The 15,709-nt window shown below is 36.6% G+C and overlaps 1 protein-coding gene across 1 annotated transcript in view; it reads right to left on the bottom strand.

Moving 5' to 3' along the window:
• The window catches only part of STPG2 (sperm tail PG-rich repeat containing 2), a 512,492-nt gene that overhangs the window by 381,517 nt on the left and 115,266 nt on the right, over nt 1-15,709 (bottom strand). Inside the window, exon 8 of the mRNA XM_063458613.1 lies at nt 710-817. Within this exon, the coding sequence (XP_063314683.1) occupies nt 710-817 (108 nt within the window). The remainder of the gene's footprint in view (nt 1-709; nt 818-15,709) is intronic.

The raw sequence follows: 15,709 nt of genomic DNA, 5'->3' as shown, positions 1-15,709 counted from the left end.
TCTATATTCTTCTTTGTCATCTAGGAAAGCCCAGGAAGTATTTTTTTTATATTTTTCTGACTTGTTCTCTCAAGAAAAAAACTTGTTATCATGAGAACACAACTTGTTTTCTCAATAAAAAAAATTAAATGTTTTTTTCAAGATAGCTGGTTGTTGCTGTTTTTTTTTTTAGAAAACAAGTTGATGAGATTAAATTAAACAACATTAAAAAATTGTACTTGCACAGGCAACTTTTAAAAAAGGATGGATTTTAGTAATCTAAACAAGTGTTACTTCACAAGTAGAAAAAGGTAAATATATTAGATCAAATAAATCAGGTAATAGCTATACACCAGCTGCTAAATTTCTTGGTGGTGAAATGTTGTAGGTAAAAATAAATTTCTTATTTACGTAATTATGTTTGCAAATTAATATGTCAATGCACTTATTTTACCTTTTTACTCTTTATTCTATTCCCTATGTTTAACTCATATACATAAACATATAACAAAATTCTCAGATGGTGGTTTTTGTTCCAGCAGTATGGAAATCATCCATTATCATGCAAGCTGACATTGAACCAATGCCCTACTTAATGGGTAATAAGTTCATCCAGCTGTTTTTAGAAACAACCTTCAGGAAAAATTGAAAGCTACATAGAAAACAAGTAGCTAAATGACATTTGTGGAGGGCACATGACATCATGCCATCATGCCATCATGTTTCTTACTTCGGCATTTGAAAGAAATGGTGGCTGTGGAATATTTGCTGATTTTGATAGTCTCTGTCCATTATCAAAGTGGCGCATAATTTCATAGTTTCCGGGTCCTGGTACACCCTGCAAAATAATAAAAGTAATTCAAAAAATCAATATATTAAAGTATATAAATCTGACAACTATATTTTTTAGAATGTGTATTTACATACAAACACAATATATGTGCATTTTCTAAGACACGTGATAATTGACAGGATCAAAAATGAACTCAAAATGTGTGAATTACAATATTTGAGACACCTCTCATGAATAATTTGTCTCTTGAGTTATTTTATCAATCTGACCTTCCTTGGATCATGTAGCAGTGTTGTACAAAATATAAACAAGCTGGTAGTTAGTGTTAAAATGAAATAAAAATCACAATTTATTAGACTACATACTCACAAAAAAGGGATAAAAATCCCTCCAATAAAAAATATATCTGTGCACCCAGGGAATAAGAAAAAGCAACAATAAGTGGATATATAAATATGTAGGCACTAATAAAAAAAAAAGCAATAGCATCTTAATAGGTAACAATTCAAACACAATACTGCAGTTAAAGATCATAATAAAAACACAGTATCAGTGGGATAAAAAGTAAAATATTTTACATGTGTTAGGGACGTATAGAGGCATGATTTTTATAGTGTAATGATCTTGGATTGGATATTATGGTAAACACAAACGGTGTGGGAGATGTCAAATCATCTTATGTGGGAACTACCAATAAATCTAAAGCTATAAAGCTAATAACCTTTAGTTAAGTTTACCACAATATAAAGTTTACAGACAGTGTATATATTATAATATATCATAACAATATATAGTGTAAATGTTATTATTACCATTAGTAATAAGTATGTAAAAATAATCTCAACCTGATCACATCTTAAGGCAGATCTTAATAGACATTTTTTTCATATTGATTAAGGTTTTACTCCAAACCTACTGACTATTACAAATGGCACATTTTGCAAGCATTTTGGAGTATGTTAGCATGTGTCTTTGAAACAGGACATATTGATCCCCATGTAGACATATGAATTATGTTGATGCATTGCCTTTAAATAAAATCCACTTTAAACAAAATTGTAAAGCCAATTGACTAACATTAATATACCGATTTTTGTTTAGCATTAGGAGGGAGATTTGTCCAAACAAAACAGGTGCTATTGTGTGCAAAGTGCCAAATATTGAGACATTCTATTGGTTTGCATAGTAATTCCATGCCCCAAAATTGTACCTCTTTTTGGCTTAATGCATCTCCCCGTAGAATGGTATTTGTGTGCTACTCATGTCAATACAATGCATTGTTTAATACAAGGTACATCAAAAGGAGTTGTTAATTTACAGTACTGATAGAGGTGCAGATATTCTTACCACTTGCTACATGTGTACATATTATATTATACATATTACAGTAACAATTACTGAGATCAGAATGAATAATTTATAAAGTATTTTGTTTGACCTAATGGAATGCAGACAAAATAATTAGATCTTTCAAATCAACTAAACTCATTTTCACCAACAATTTCCCTTTAGGAAGAAACAGGTGAATTGCCTTATGGCCTTTGAATTCACAGAGCAGCTGTAAGTGCTTCTTTAACTAAAACAGAATAAAAGTACTTGTTTTTATGGCAGTGACACTAACTTTACTGGCTAAGTGCTCTCTCAAACAGAATGTTTACTGGTTTGCTTAAGTCACTTTCCTTCAATATACTTTTACCTTTGTAAGAGTGTACCAGTCTTAATATAGTTATCTGCAGTAGAGAACATTGGCATAAATAATGCAACATGGAGAAAGGTAATCAATATCTTCTCTATATCCCTGCTCGGTTTTTATACAGATTTTTATGTATTTTATTTTCTTTTTTTTTCATTATGTTAACATTTCTGTCTCTGTTGTAAGAATATCCATGCCAAGATCTGTCTACATTTAATAGGCTACAGCAAAGTAGATGATTATTTACTTGATACCGCCAGGAATTGTATTATTTAATTTATTTACTTATTTATTACTAAATCATTAAACACGGCTTTGTTGGGTTCTACATATTTCATTGCAAAGTAATGAAGCACTGTGCATACCACTTTGGAAGTAAATGGTGCAAGAGGACAGGACACTCTTTAAATCATGCAAATAGCATCTTTTATTTTGTGCTGAAAAATGTATAAAATTGCTTAAGGTGCAATTTATCATACTTGCTATGGAAGGCTTCTTTCTTTTTAGAAAATTCAGATTGTTTTAAATTGACTACAGTTAACTTTCTTGTTTGGCTCAAACCTTTTAATATTTGTGCGCAAGTAAAACATTAGCATATTTTGCATATTTAGAAATTGTCTACTTGTAGATTACAGAAAATAGACAAACAAGTGGCACCCAGGCCATAGATATGCAAACAGACCATCTTTTGCAATAGCACAGATACCAGGGCAAAACCTGGTCATAAAAACATACGTACATGTTTTCGCTACTCATTCTCTTAATCATGATGATGTTTGGCAAATGACAAAAATGAAGACAAAAAACAACTCTGAAATTCAGTTAGTAAAATATAATGGTCACATTCTCTTTAGTCTGCTTGTGTTGTTATTATTATTATGTGATAAAACCGTAAACATAGGAGCAGAAAGAGGCATTTCAGTAATTAATGAGCTAAAGACTTGGAATCCCGATTTAACAGAATAGAACATGAAAGACAAAACAGGACATAAGCTATAGACAGGAAATATATTTGAAAGTTGACTATGCTAGACAGAGCAGTATGTATAATAGATACATTTAATTTATTATACATAAACATGTAATAAACTCAATACCAAACAAGGGCAGATAAAGCTAAAAACGACACAAGGTAAGTTCAAACATGGAAAGGTATAGTATAAACATACAGCTAGCTGACCCAGGAAGGTGAGTGATACATATCTATAACTAGAAAACGTAACATGCATTTACTTGCAATCAAAGATTCACACAGTGGAGACATGAAGACCAATATCTGCAAGCCATCTGCAAGCCAGACTTGATCTGCAATTTACTGAGCCAAATGAAAGGCAGTAAATCACTGTACAGAACAGCAGTGCATGGGACCAACAGGGGGGAAAAAGGCACCTGTCACCTGGAAAGTTCTCAATTGTTGGACTCGTCAACCAATGAGATTTTCAGTTGGCACAGATAGCCTGTCTCCGTTTGACAGTGCCAAATAAGTTAATGGCAATTTCCAATGGACAAACCCTGCTAAACTACACAAACAGTGTGGCCAGGTAATGAGGAAGTGAAATGTGGGCTTGAGGCCTAACTAAACTCCATAATGCAACCTGTAAAGACCTTCAGTCATATTGAGTAGAGTCAGAATTTTTTTGATATTTTTTGCAAATATCAATATGAATTGTCTTCTATTCCATAGGTTTTTCAGTGTCTGGTAGGTGGGTTTACCATTAGATTGGACGTTTTTTTTTAAAGAGCACTATTAAAACCACTGGTATTGCCATGGTTGGTGCATCAGTGGAGTTAAAGAGACATCATAAGCACCAAAACCTTTAAAGCTTAATGTAGTGGTTCTGGAGCACAGAGTCTGTCCCAGCAGGCTGCAAATTATTCTATGAAAAGGCAGTGTTTACATTTGTCCAAAAAGCTACATTTAGTGACCGTCACTCATGGGCCTACTAGAGGCACTTTAGGGAGCATTTCTGCAATTTGTGCAGGACTGAGATTGGGCATCTTCACCCTGTGCATGAAGATGATGAACACTCCCCATTGAGATGTAACTCTGTGAGGCGATACTGATTGGTAAAGTGCACTAGCCCCCAATGCTCCCCAGTGGCACTGTGAGACTGGCATGCAGAAGGGCTAAAAGTAAGTAAAAATTATTTACTGAACTTGTCAAAGAGAGTGGATGAATCTAAATAAATGGTTGAAATCTCTAATGGAAATACATGTTTAAATCCTCAAGTCGGAATGGTTTTCTCAATGATCATTTTTATCAAGTTATTAAAGGGACACTATAGGCACCCAGATCATTGAAGTGGTCTGGGTGCAGTGTCGCTGTCCCCTTAAGCCTACAATGTAAATTATTTCAGTGTCTGAGAAACTGCCTTAATAGCATTGCAGGGTTAAAACTGCCCCTAGTGGTTGTCAATCAGACAGCCACTAGAGACACCTCTTGCTTGCTAGGTGACTTTTGGTCACTTAACTGATGCTGGACATCCTCACGCTCTGTATGAGGAAATCCAGTGTCAGTTAAATCCACATAGGACAGCATTGAGGCAATGATTTCCTATGGATAGGGCCTAATGCACTTGCAGCGCTTGCGGCACATGCTCATTAGCGCCCTCCTCGTCAGGTAAAGTCAGAGGAGGCAGAGCACCAGCTCAGCATTGATTGAGATCAGGCTGGAATCAGAAAAGTACAGTAACCCTTACACTGTTGGGGGAGTCGCGAAGGAGGGGGGCCAGAGGAAAGTATAGTGCTAGGAATACAGATATATATTCTGAGCACTATAGTATCCCTTTAAGATGCTTTCAGAATCTTTGTGTCTTTGCAGCTTGAAGTCTGTATTCTTCTTAAAAATACGAACTCATGTTTATGTGGGAAAAAAAAATCAAACTTTTTCAATATCCATCATTACATCAGATCTCATCAAATTTCAGAATCACCCTGCTGCAATTACCAGGAGCCAGTGCCACAAACTAAAGTGACTTCATCAAATTCATCATTATATGAATTCTCAATAATAGATTCCAAGCTAGATGATGCCACTTACTTGTAAGAAAGCGCTCAACCACTTTTTGTAAATGTAGCCCTCTTTTAAAACATGAATACATAACTAATATGCAATTTTAGTTTAAAAAGCATCATTAGTTGTATTTCTTTTCACCTAAAATTATCAGGACAGAGAGCATTGATAAAAATTGCAGGCATTTGAATAAAACCGTACATGAGAGCGTTTCATTTGGATGTAAAATGACTGTAATTAATATTTACAGCCTTGCAAATATAAAACAATTATAATAAGTCATGTGGTATGGATTAGGAATGAAAAGAATATCACTAGATCTAAAGAATAGTCTAAAGTAAAATCTAAAGATTCCATAAAGAAGTTAGAATGCATTGTAGGAATCTTGTGAACACTATGATATATGAGAATAGACTGTGCAGAAAGATAATGATGGGTTAGATGTAATGATGTGTGAGCGAGTGGTCCCTTGTGCATTTAGGATGCCCAATACAAGCATGACAAATGCTATTAGACAACATATGAAGTCACCTTGTAAAGAGTTAGTGTAAATGACAGACAATAATGATAAGTGAGCAATTAGATTGCTGTAGATGCTGTCCTCTTGACCGAAGAGGTCATAAGATCACATTTTATTGATAAAGATTTATGGATTATCACTGAGGATCCGGCAAACCGATGGCTTTTTTACAATGATATCTGGACACGTGTAATGTATCATAATTGTAGTATAGTGGCACAAAAAAAGTGTTCAGTTACTGCATTGGAACTCTTAATAATACATACAATAATATTATCCTACACTTACTACATATATAATTTCATTGTGTGTGCAATCTTTTTATATTTCATAATATTGTCGTTATTTGTTTCTCAACTTTCAGATTTTATACTAAAATATAAAAGTGCAAACTTATTCCCTTCTTATAGTTTCATATAAATTTCCTTTCATTTTTGAACCAAATACATCATTTTTACTTTAAAAGAGTGTACGATATCCACAGCATTTTTTTTCACATTTCATTTGATACACAGATCTTAACCAACTTTCAATCACATCTTAAATAAGAGAGAGCTGACTTCAAAATGTCACCAAATTTCCTGTATGTATGAAAATTAATTTCTACTGTAAAGCTTATAAGCTTTGGGTTAATCTAAAGTTCAATCATCATAAATCTGTATGAAATGCATTATTGCTGTGACTCTGATTGAAGCATATTGTCGTTGATGCTGTAGGAACAGTGTTTTATGGTAAATCAATGTATTATATCAGTTAGCCACTTATAACATTGAGAAACTTAACCATTTCCAAGCAGAATTTCCCACAGTTACTGGGAAAGATAAAGCACAGGACTGCCAAAGCCTCATGCAGTAAAGGGCTTGTACATTATAACTTAAAAGGCAGAAAAATTGTTGGCTACTTAAAATTTTAAATTTTTGTGAGGTTCAGAAGGTCTCTGCTATTTCCATGTATGGTTGGTGATGCCAAAGTCCCAGTGTTGGCATAACATATGGAATTAGGGGTGAAGCAAAGAAAGACTCTGAATTATGGTGATGTGGTACATCCTTGTGCCACAAAAATCTGATGGAAAGTCATGCATTTATGAAGGCAAATATTGAGCATTAACGCTTTCTTCACTTCCCATAGCAGCAAAGAAAAACACTGACAAATTAGAGAAAAGTAAATGTGACCCACATACCTCCCCCTTGACTTTAAACCATAAAAGCACCTATCCAGAGAGTAAGTTTATTTTTCTTTGCGGGTCAAAGGATAAGAACGTCAAACCAGAATAACGGAAAAATCCAAGAACACAAAGTACATGACATCCGGAAATAGACGTCCGCCGACATAATCCCAGTCCAGATGGGAGGTGACTCAAATTTCCAGAGTGAAATTAACAACTGCAAGGTCAGAGAAACTGATCTAGACCTAGCGGTAGAGGAAAACGAGACATACAGTTGGGCACACTATAGCTCGATGAAAGCTTAGCTCATTGGATGAGAGTGACCAGCTGACATTCTTGACTAATGCGCTAGTCCTGTATTGCACGGCTTAGCTCAGGATAACTAATGGAAGCTTCTGAGCAAGGGTTTCTGGCTTTGGTTGAGCTATAGAGGTGTTTGGCAGACCCCAGATTCTCTATCATCTCTAAAACATTTAATAGGCCTATAACCAATACATGTTTGTGAGTGCAACTTTGAAAAGTATTGTTTGTTAACTATGCTACTCTATGAGTTTTTGTTTTTTCTTTCTACTGTAGATTTTTTATGTTTGTATATATTGTGAGTTAATAAAAAATTAGACAAGGTGGGCACACTCGACTAAACGTTGAATTAGCCCCAGGAAAAGGCTAATATAATATATGCTGGGTGCTCACCCACATGGGGCTCTATCCCCTGAAAAAGCCAAAAAACATGACAATGTAAATAGAGTAAGGAGCACACCAAAAATCTTTATATATATATGAAATGAATAAACTTTATTTACATGGGTATATACTCTGGGTCTGTCTCTTTAAATAGTATCAACAGAAATACAAAGTCATGCTATAATAAAGCATTTACCAAAACAACATATGTATACAGACACATATGAACACGCAATGCGTGGTATATAAATGACAGAAATATCATACAAACAGACCACTATAGTATAAAGTATAAACAAAACCCAAACATATAAAAAAATGCAAAAAACCATACCAAGATAAGTGAGAAGCAGGGACAGAGTCAATCAAAAAAAAAACAACGTTTCGGCTGCAGAGCCTTTGTCAAGGCTCTGCAGCCGAAACGTTGGGGTTTTTTTGATAAATGCTTTATTTATACAATAGTGGTCTGTTTGTATGATATTTCTGTCATTTATATACCACGCATTGCGTGTTCATATGTGTCTGTATACATATGTTGTTTTGGTAAATGCTTTATTATAGCATGACTTTGTATTTCTGTGGATACTATTTAAAGAGACCCAGAGTATATACCCATGTAAATAAATTTTATTCATTTCATATATATAAAGATTTTTGGTGTGCTCCTTACTCTATTTACATTGTATATATTGTGAGGACTGGGAGGAGTCCTGTACTATTTTCTACAGTTTTGAAGATTACCCTACAGGTAAATTACCTTATAGGATTTGATCCCCATATGGTGTGTTTTTCCACTTCAAGATTTAAGGGTGTAACTTTATTATATATAGTTGGGCACAGGTAGCACACAAAACCCAAAGAGTAGCCTGACAGAAAAAGTAGGCCAATAACATATGAAAGCAAATAACCAAACAAAACCATAGAACACGGAACCACCAGACCTGAAGGAAACAAAAATAGGGAAGGGGAACAAGCAATCAGAAGCAAAATCAAGGTCGGGACAATACACACCTCCATGTTGTTCATAAAATCATGACTTTCTGTCATGTAATAGCACAATCACGTAATTGTTTTTCAAGACACGGAAGCTCAGATTCTGCAAGTTCAAAGCTGTGCTACTACAATGCAAAAAACATGAGATATTGGCTTGAAAATAAAACGCTCTACATGTGGACTCACTAGACCAATCCGCAACCTCGTGAATTCCTCCAGACAGCCACCGATTAAATCCATTGTGAAAGCAGTCCATCCACAAGATGAACATCAAGGAGGAGATGTCCACCCCAGACAAGGACAGAAGCCATTTGACCCAGTGTGCCAATGTTAGAAAAGACAATAGCCGAAGTGGTGAATGAAAAGCGATAAATAGCTGTAGCACACCTGGCTGGAACAAAGGACCGGTGCAAAGCTCGTTCTCCTGAAGATAGGCAACCAGACATAAAACCAGGTAAGGCACAGAAGTGAAGGATGTCATAGTACCCCTGGAGATGCCAAACTGGACACCAGCTAGGCAGTGGTGGAACAACCGGGGCTGCATTGAACTGGCCCATCGTGTGACCCATGCTGTTAGGGCCACCTGATGCTATGTAATTCCAGGGGGCCCGGTCAGTGCTTTAACAGCGCAACCGGGTCCCCTCTGATGATGTCAGAGGCTTGGAGGAATTAACTGCCCTGGTCACTTCCTCCCAACAACCACTGGGAGCCGCGCAGGAGGAAGGAGTGGGAACTCAGACTCCCATCAGCCTGGGCCACCACTGGGCCCCAGGGAAAGGTATGTGTGTCTGTATGTGAGTGTATGTCTGCCTGTGTGTCTGGCTGTATGTGTGTGTGTGTGTGTGTGTGTATATGTCTGTCTGTATGTCTTGCTGTGTGTATGCCTGTCTGTGTGTCTGTCTGTATGTCAGTATGTCTTGCTGTGTGTATGTCTGTGTGTGTGTGTCTGTCTGTGTGTCTGTCTGTCTGTGTGTCTGTATGTGAGTGTGTGTATATGTGTGTCTGTGTGTGTGTGTATGTGTGTGTCTGTTGCTGTTTCTGTATGTGTGTGTATGTCTGTCTGTGTGTGTGTGTATATGTCCGTGTGTATCTGTATGTATGTCTGTGTGTATGTACGTGTGTGTCTGTCTGTGTATGTGTGTGTCTGTAGGTATGTGTGTCTGTCTGTGTGTATGTATGTATGTATGTATGTTACATAGTTACATAGTTACATAGCTGAAAAAAGACTTGCTTCCATCAAGTTCAGCCTTCCTCACATATGTGTCTGTCTGTCTGTGTGTCTGTATGTGAGTGTGTGTATATCTGTCTGTTTTTGTGTCTGTATGTGAGTGTGTGTATGGTTGTGTGTCTGTATGTCTGTGTGTGTGTGTGTGTGTGTCTGTCTGTATGTGTATGTTTGTCTGTATGTGTGTATCTGTATGTGAGTATGTGTATGTCTGTGTGTCTGTATGTCTGTCTGAATGTGTGTGTATATGGCAGTGTATCTGTATGTGAGTGTGTGTATGGCTGTCTCTGTGTGTGTGTGTCTGTATGTGTGTGTATGTCTGTATGTGTGTGTCTGCATGTGTGTGTGTATGTCTGTCTGTATGTCTGTGTGTATGTCTGTATGTGTGTGTATGTCTGTCTGTGTGTCTGTATATGTGTGTATTACTGTCTGTCTGTGTGTGTGTGTATGTGTGTGTCTGTTGCTGTTTCTGTATGTGTGTGTATGTCTGTCTGTGTGTGTGTATATGTCTGTGTGTATCTGTATGTATGTATGTGTGTATGTACATGTGTGTGTCTGTCTGTGTATGTGTGTGTCTGTAGGTATGTGTGTCTGTCTGTGTGTATGTATGTATGTATGTATGTTACATAGTTACATAGTTACATAGTTACATAGCTGAAAACAGACTTGCTTCCATCAAGTTCAGCCTTCCTCACATATGTTTTTGCTTTTTATCCAAAAGAAAGCACAAAACCTTGTCTGAAGCACTTCCAATTTTGCAACAAACTAGGAAAAAAATTCCTTCTTGACCCCAAAATAACAGTCAGATGTCTCCTTGGATCAAGCAGCTGTGTGTGTGTGTGTGTATGTCTGTCTGTGTCTGTTTGTATGTGTATCTGTGTGTGTATGTGTGTGTTTGTGTGTATGTATGTGTGTGTGTTTGTTTTTATGTACGTGTGTGTTTGTATGTATGTGTGTGTCTGTCTATGTGTGTATTTGTTTGCATGTGTGGGGTGAGTGGGTAACGTATGGGAGGGGGATGATAGACGTATGGGAGGAGGGTGGCGGAGGGGGGTTGATAAACTGGGGGGGCCCCAGGGCAATTTACGCACCGGGGCCCCGTGGTTTCCAGTTCCTCTGCATCTAGGGAGAAGCATCCACATCCAAGAACGGACGTCAGAGACCCTCTTGCAGGAAACCAGAGATGCATGACCAGCTTGGAGAACAGTTGACAAATCTTGATTAGCTGGCTAGGTGTCAATAAAGACCAAAACAAAGTTAACATCCCAAGGACAGGTATAGCTCAGGATGGATGATCGAAATGTACCCTTTTCAACAAACAGCACACAAGGCAGGCCGGCAGGCCATCCAAGCCGCAATGTGCGGAGGAAATTGCTGATCAATACAAAGAAATCATGCTGTAGAATTGTCCCTCATTTGTTCTCATTTGTCCCCCTTTCTTGTGGATGAAGAAGATCTTGCTCACAAAACCCTTTGAACCTGCAGGTACAGGCTCTATGTCCATCATTTCCATGTTTTTACTCTAGAGAGAAAGAGCGGAGGAGAGGATTGAACAGGCTAGTCCAGGAATTCAATCTGGTAACCCCAGACAGTGTGCAGATCCCGAACAGTCTGCACATCTGATGTAACTTGTAACCATACAGGATAAAAATAAAAAAGGTGAGTAATCTAAAGAGTCACCAAATGGATGTCTTGCACTCTGAGTGCCTCTGATATTGAATGCCCACCATGGATTGGCCCTCTGTGGGAAGAATGGCTCCAAGGTTCTGGAACCCTGGAAGCATTAATATGAACCTCACTGGGGTAACGGGCCACGGTTTGACCTGAACAAGCTGGATAGTGTGGCTAGAAGAGCGATCCCATCCTCTGCTGTCCCTGTAGAAATCCAACAATGAAACAACCTGAACTTAGATGGCTTTACAAAGTAGCTCTAATCCTTACTAAAGGAGTCTCCAAATAAAATGCCATTGACATCTTTGCCCATCTCTGTAATTGTGATGTTAGCCAGCTTTGTTCAATTTTCATAAGGGTGGCATTGCATCCCTTAATGGTCAGGGATGCCTATCATGCACACACCTGTGAATCCAGCCACTCAGGACTTGTTAATTCTGCATTCTGTCGGGGAGGATTTGAAACTATTGCTTGTCACAAGTGGAATTCATTTAATCATGAGTGTGATATCCATTGTCAACTAAAATATGGTGATCTTGAACCCTACTTCAAACATGCAATGCATGGAAGCAGATTTTGTTCACTGAGTTTCACTTTTTTGTAATTTTTTTTTGCTTATTAACTGAACACTCTAAGAACCATTGCCAGTGCAGTTTTGATGAAGTGGCCATGTGGCACCCTCTCAGGGTAAATAATCATTCTGTTTGTTATTGCAGGTTACCTCCTCCTCTGCATCCCAGAATCTGCAGCACTGATTTTTATTTTACAAAATATATAGTACATAGTGTCAAGTTTAGTTATGAAGAAATGTTAATACATGTAAATCTGTTTAGTTTAGGAAAATGGTGCCTCAGGGGGGATATGAAAGCATTATGCAAAAATATTTGGGGCCAATAAAAACCACCACAGTCTGGAAATGTATTGATATACAGAACTATACATAGGACATATGGTCACACATTTAGACTGGAAGAAAGGAGATTTAGTCTAAGGCAAGGGAAAAAAATGTTTCAGTAAGAACAATAAGGGTATGGGATTTTCAGCCTGAAGAGGTGGTTTTATCAGAGTTTGTACAAATGATTAAATAGTAATTGGATGAATGTGTGCAAAAACATGATATTCAGAGATATACATTTTAATGTGTGGGTTGATAGCTTTTTATCCAATGAGAGATCTGACTGCCACTCTGGGGACAAGAATATTTTTTTCCCTAGTTTGTTGCAGAATTGGAAAGCACTTATTTTTGCCTTCTTCTGGTTCAAAAGCAAAAACAGATGTGAGAAAGGTTGGACCTGATGGACGCATGTCTCTTTGCAGCCTATGTAACTATGTAATAGTAAAAGAACAGGAATAGTAAGAAACTGGTCCAATTTTAAATAAGGTTATTATAAATAGTAAATAGTTGGCTGAAACATTTTCAATTTCAGGTAAAAGGTCATTATTCTCATATAGTCATCAACAGCATCATACAGAAATCCTTGAGCAGCTAACATTAAACTCAGCCATATAAATGTCATCTGTCCCGGAATTACATTTCTTGCTTCGGCAATCTTTCCCTGTGATAAACTACAATATAAATTACCTGAAATGCAGGAAAGAACAGAGGGAGGGAATCTTGCCTAATAATATCAAATTGCCTATTTTGTTTCTTTTTTTTTTTTTTGGTAAATACAGAGGAATGTGGGAATATATTATTGAGACATGCTTTTAAGGAAAAGCATAAATAATGTATAACATAATTGGGAAGTCTTTGGAAATTAAAGTAAAAAACTACAAATTAAAATGCATTCGACTATACAGTAAAAACTATCAACCAACCAAATTAAAAAAGCATTTTATAGATATTTTATGCACCACAAAATATATATTATTCATTATGCACTGTAATGGCATACATAAGCGAGAGTATAAAAGTTTAACTAGAAAAAATTAAGGTTGCCATATCATCTCAGCAATAGAAAGTACTAAAAAAAAATACAGATTCACTGACTTCAGTAGTTTATATTTTCAAACAATGATGATGTGCATTTACACTTATGCTATGCATAAGCTACAAGATTAGATGTATGTTCATGAACAAAATGTTTACATTTAGTAGGTATTATAGATGAAGATATTGCTACAGTAAAAATAATTGCACTGGATGAGATCTGGCTCTTCAGAAGTCAATACAAGAAATGTAAGCACTTAATACCATAATTAAAAACAAACAGACAAGTGTAATCATTATAAACCTATCTGTTTCTGCCCCTTAAACTTCTACATATGAGCGCTGCAATTAGCAACGGCATTAAAAACACCAAGATATATCCATTATCCTAGCCTTTTTCAAAAAGGTTATTTGTTACATAGTTACATAGCTGAAAAGAGACTTGCGTCCATCAAGTTCAGCCTTCCTCACATATGCTTTTGCTGTTGATCCAAAAGAAGGCAAAAAGCACAGTCTGAAGTGCTTCCAATTTTGCAACAAACTAGGAAAAAAATTCCTTCTTGAACCCAAAATAGCAGTCAGATGTCTCCTTGGATCAAGCAGCTATTACCCCACTAATGAGAAATTATATCCCTGTATGTTATGTTTTTGCAAGTATTTATCCAATTGCATTTTAAACATCTGTATAGACTCTGACAAAACCACCTCTTCAGGCAAAGAATTCCATATCCTTATTGCTCTTACTGTAAAAAAAAACTTTTCTTTGCCTTAGATGAAATCTCCTTTCTTCAAGCCTAAATGTGTGACCTCGTGTCCTATGTATAGCCCTGTTTATGAACAGATTTCCAGATAATGGTTTGTACTGGCCCCGAATATATTTGTATAATGTTATCATATCCCCTCTCAGGCGCCGTTTTTCCAAACTAAAGAGATTAAAATTTTTTAACCTTTCTTCATAACTAAAATGCTCCATTCCTTTTATCAATTTTGTAGCTTGTCTCTGCACTTTTTCTAGTGCCATGATATCTTTCTTTAGAACAGGTGCCCAAAATTGCACAGCATATTCAAGGTGTGGTCTTACCAGCGATTTATAAAGAGGCAAAATTATATTTTCATCTCGAGAATTTATGCCCCTATTTATACATGACAAAACCTTACTGGCCTTAGCAACGGCAGATTGACATTGCATATTGCTATCTAATTTATTGTCTATAACAATTCCCAAATCCTTCTCGTGTGCGGTTATCCCTAGTTCACTACCATTTAGGGTGTAAATTGCTTGTGCATTCTTAACCCCGAAGTGCATAACTTTGCATTTTTCTACGTTAAATTTCATCTGCCATTTTAGTGCCCAGTCCCCCACTCTATCCAAATCCCTCTGCAGCAAGGCAATATCCTGCTCACATTTTATTACTTTACAACGTTTTGTGTCATCTGCAAACACTGATATATGGCTTTCAATGCCCATTTCAAGATCATTTATAAATATGTTAAATAGAAGCGGTCCCAAAACAGAACCCTGAGGGACACCACTTACCACTTTTGTCCAGCTTGAAAATTTACCATTTATGACAACTCGTTGTACTCTATCCTTAAGCCAATGTTCTACCCAAGAACAAGAATATTCATCTAGACCAATTTCTTTTAGTTTGAAGACTAACCTATTGTGAGGAACTGTATCAAATGCCTTGGCAAAATCCAAGTAGATCACATCCACTGCAACACCCTGATCTATATTTCTACTTATTTCTTCGTAGAATGCAGTTAGGTTAGTTTGACATGACCTATGTTTCATAAAACCATGCTGATTATTGCTAATAACACAGTTCTTCCCAATGAATTCCTGAATATTATGCCTTAATAGCCGTTCAAATAAGTTCCCAGTCACAGAAGTTAAGCTCACAGGTCTATAATTTCCAGGCAAGAATTTTGAACCCTTTTTAAATATAGGAACAACATCTGCCTTCCTCCAATCCTCTGGTACAATACCTGAAACAAAAGAATCTTGAAAAATTAAATACAGAGGTTCACTTATTTCCCCAC

The sequence above is a fragment of the Pelobates fuscus genome, chromosome 6, assembly GCF_036172605.1.
Source record: "Pelobates fuscus isolate aPelFus1 chromosome 6, aPelFus1.pri, whole genome shotgun sequence".
NCBI classification, from domain to species: domain Eukaryota; kingdom Metazoa; phylum Chordata; class Amphibia; order Anura; family Pelobatidae; genus Pelobates; species Pelobates fuscus.
This window is presented reverse-complemented; position numbering and strand designations above follow the sequence as displayed.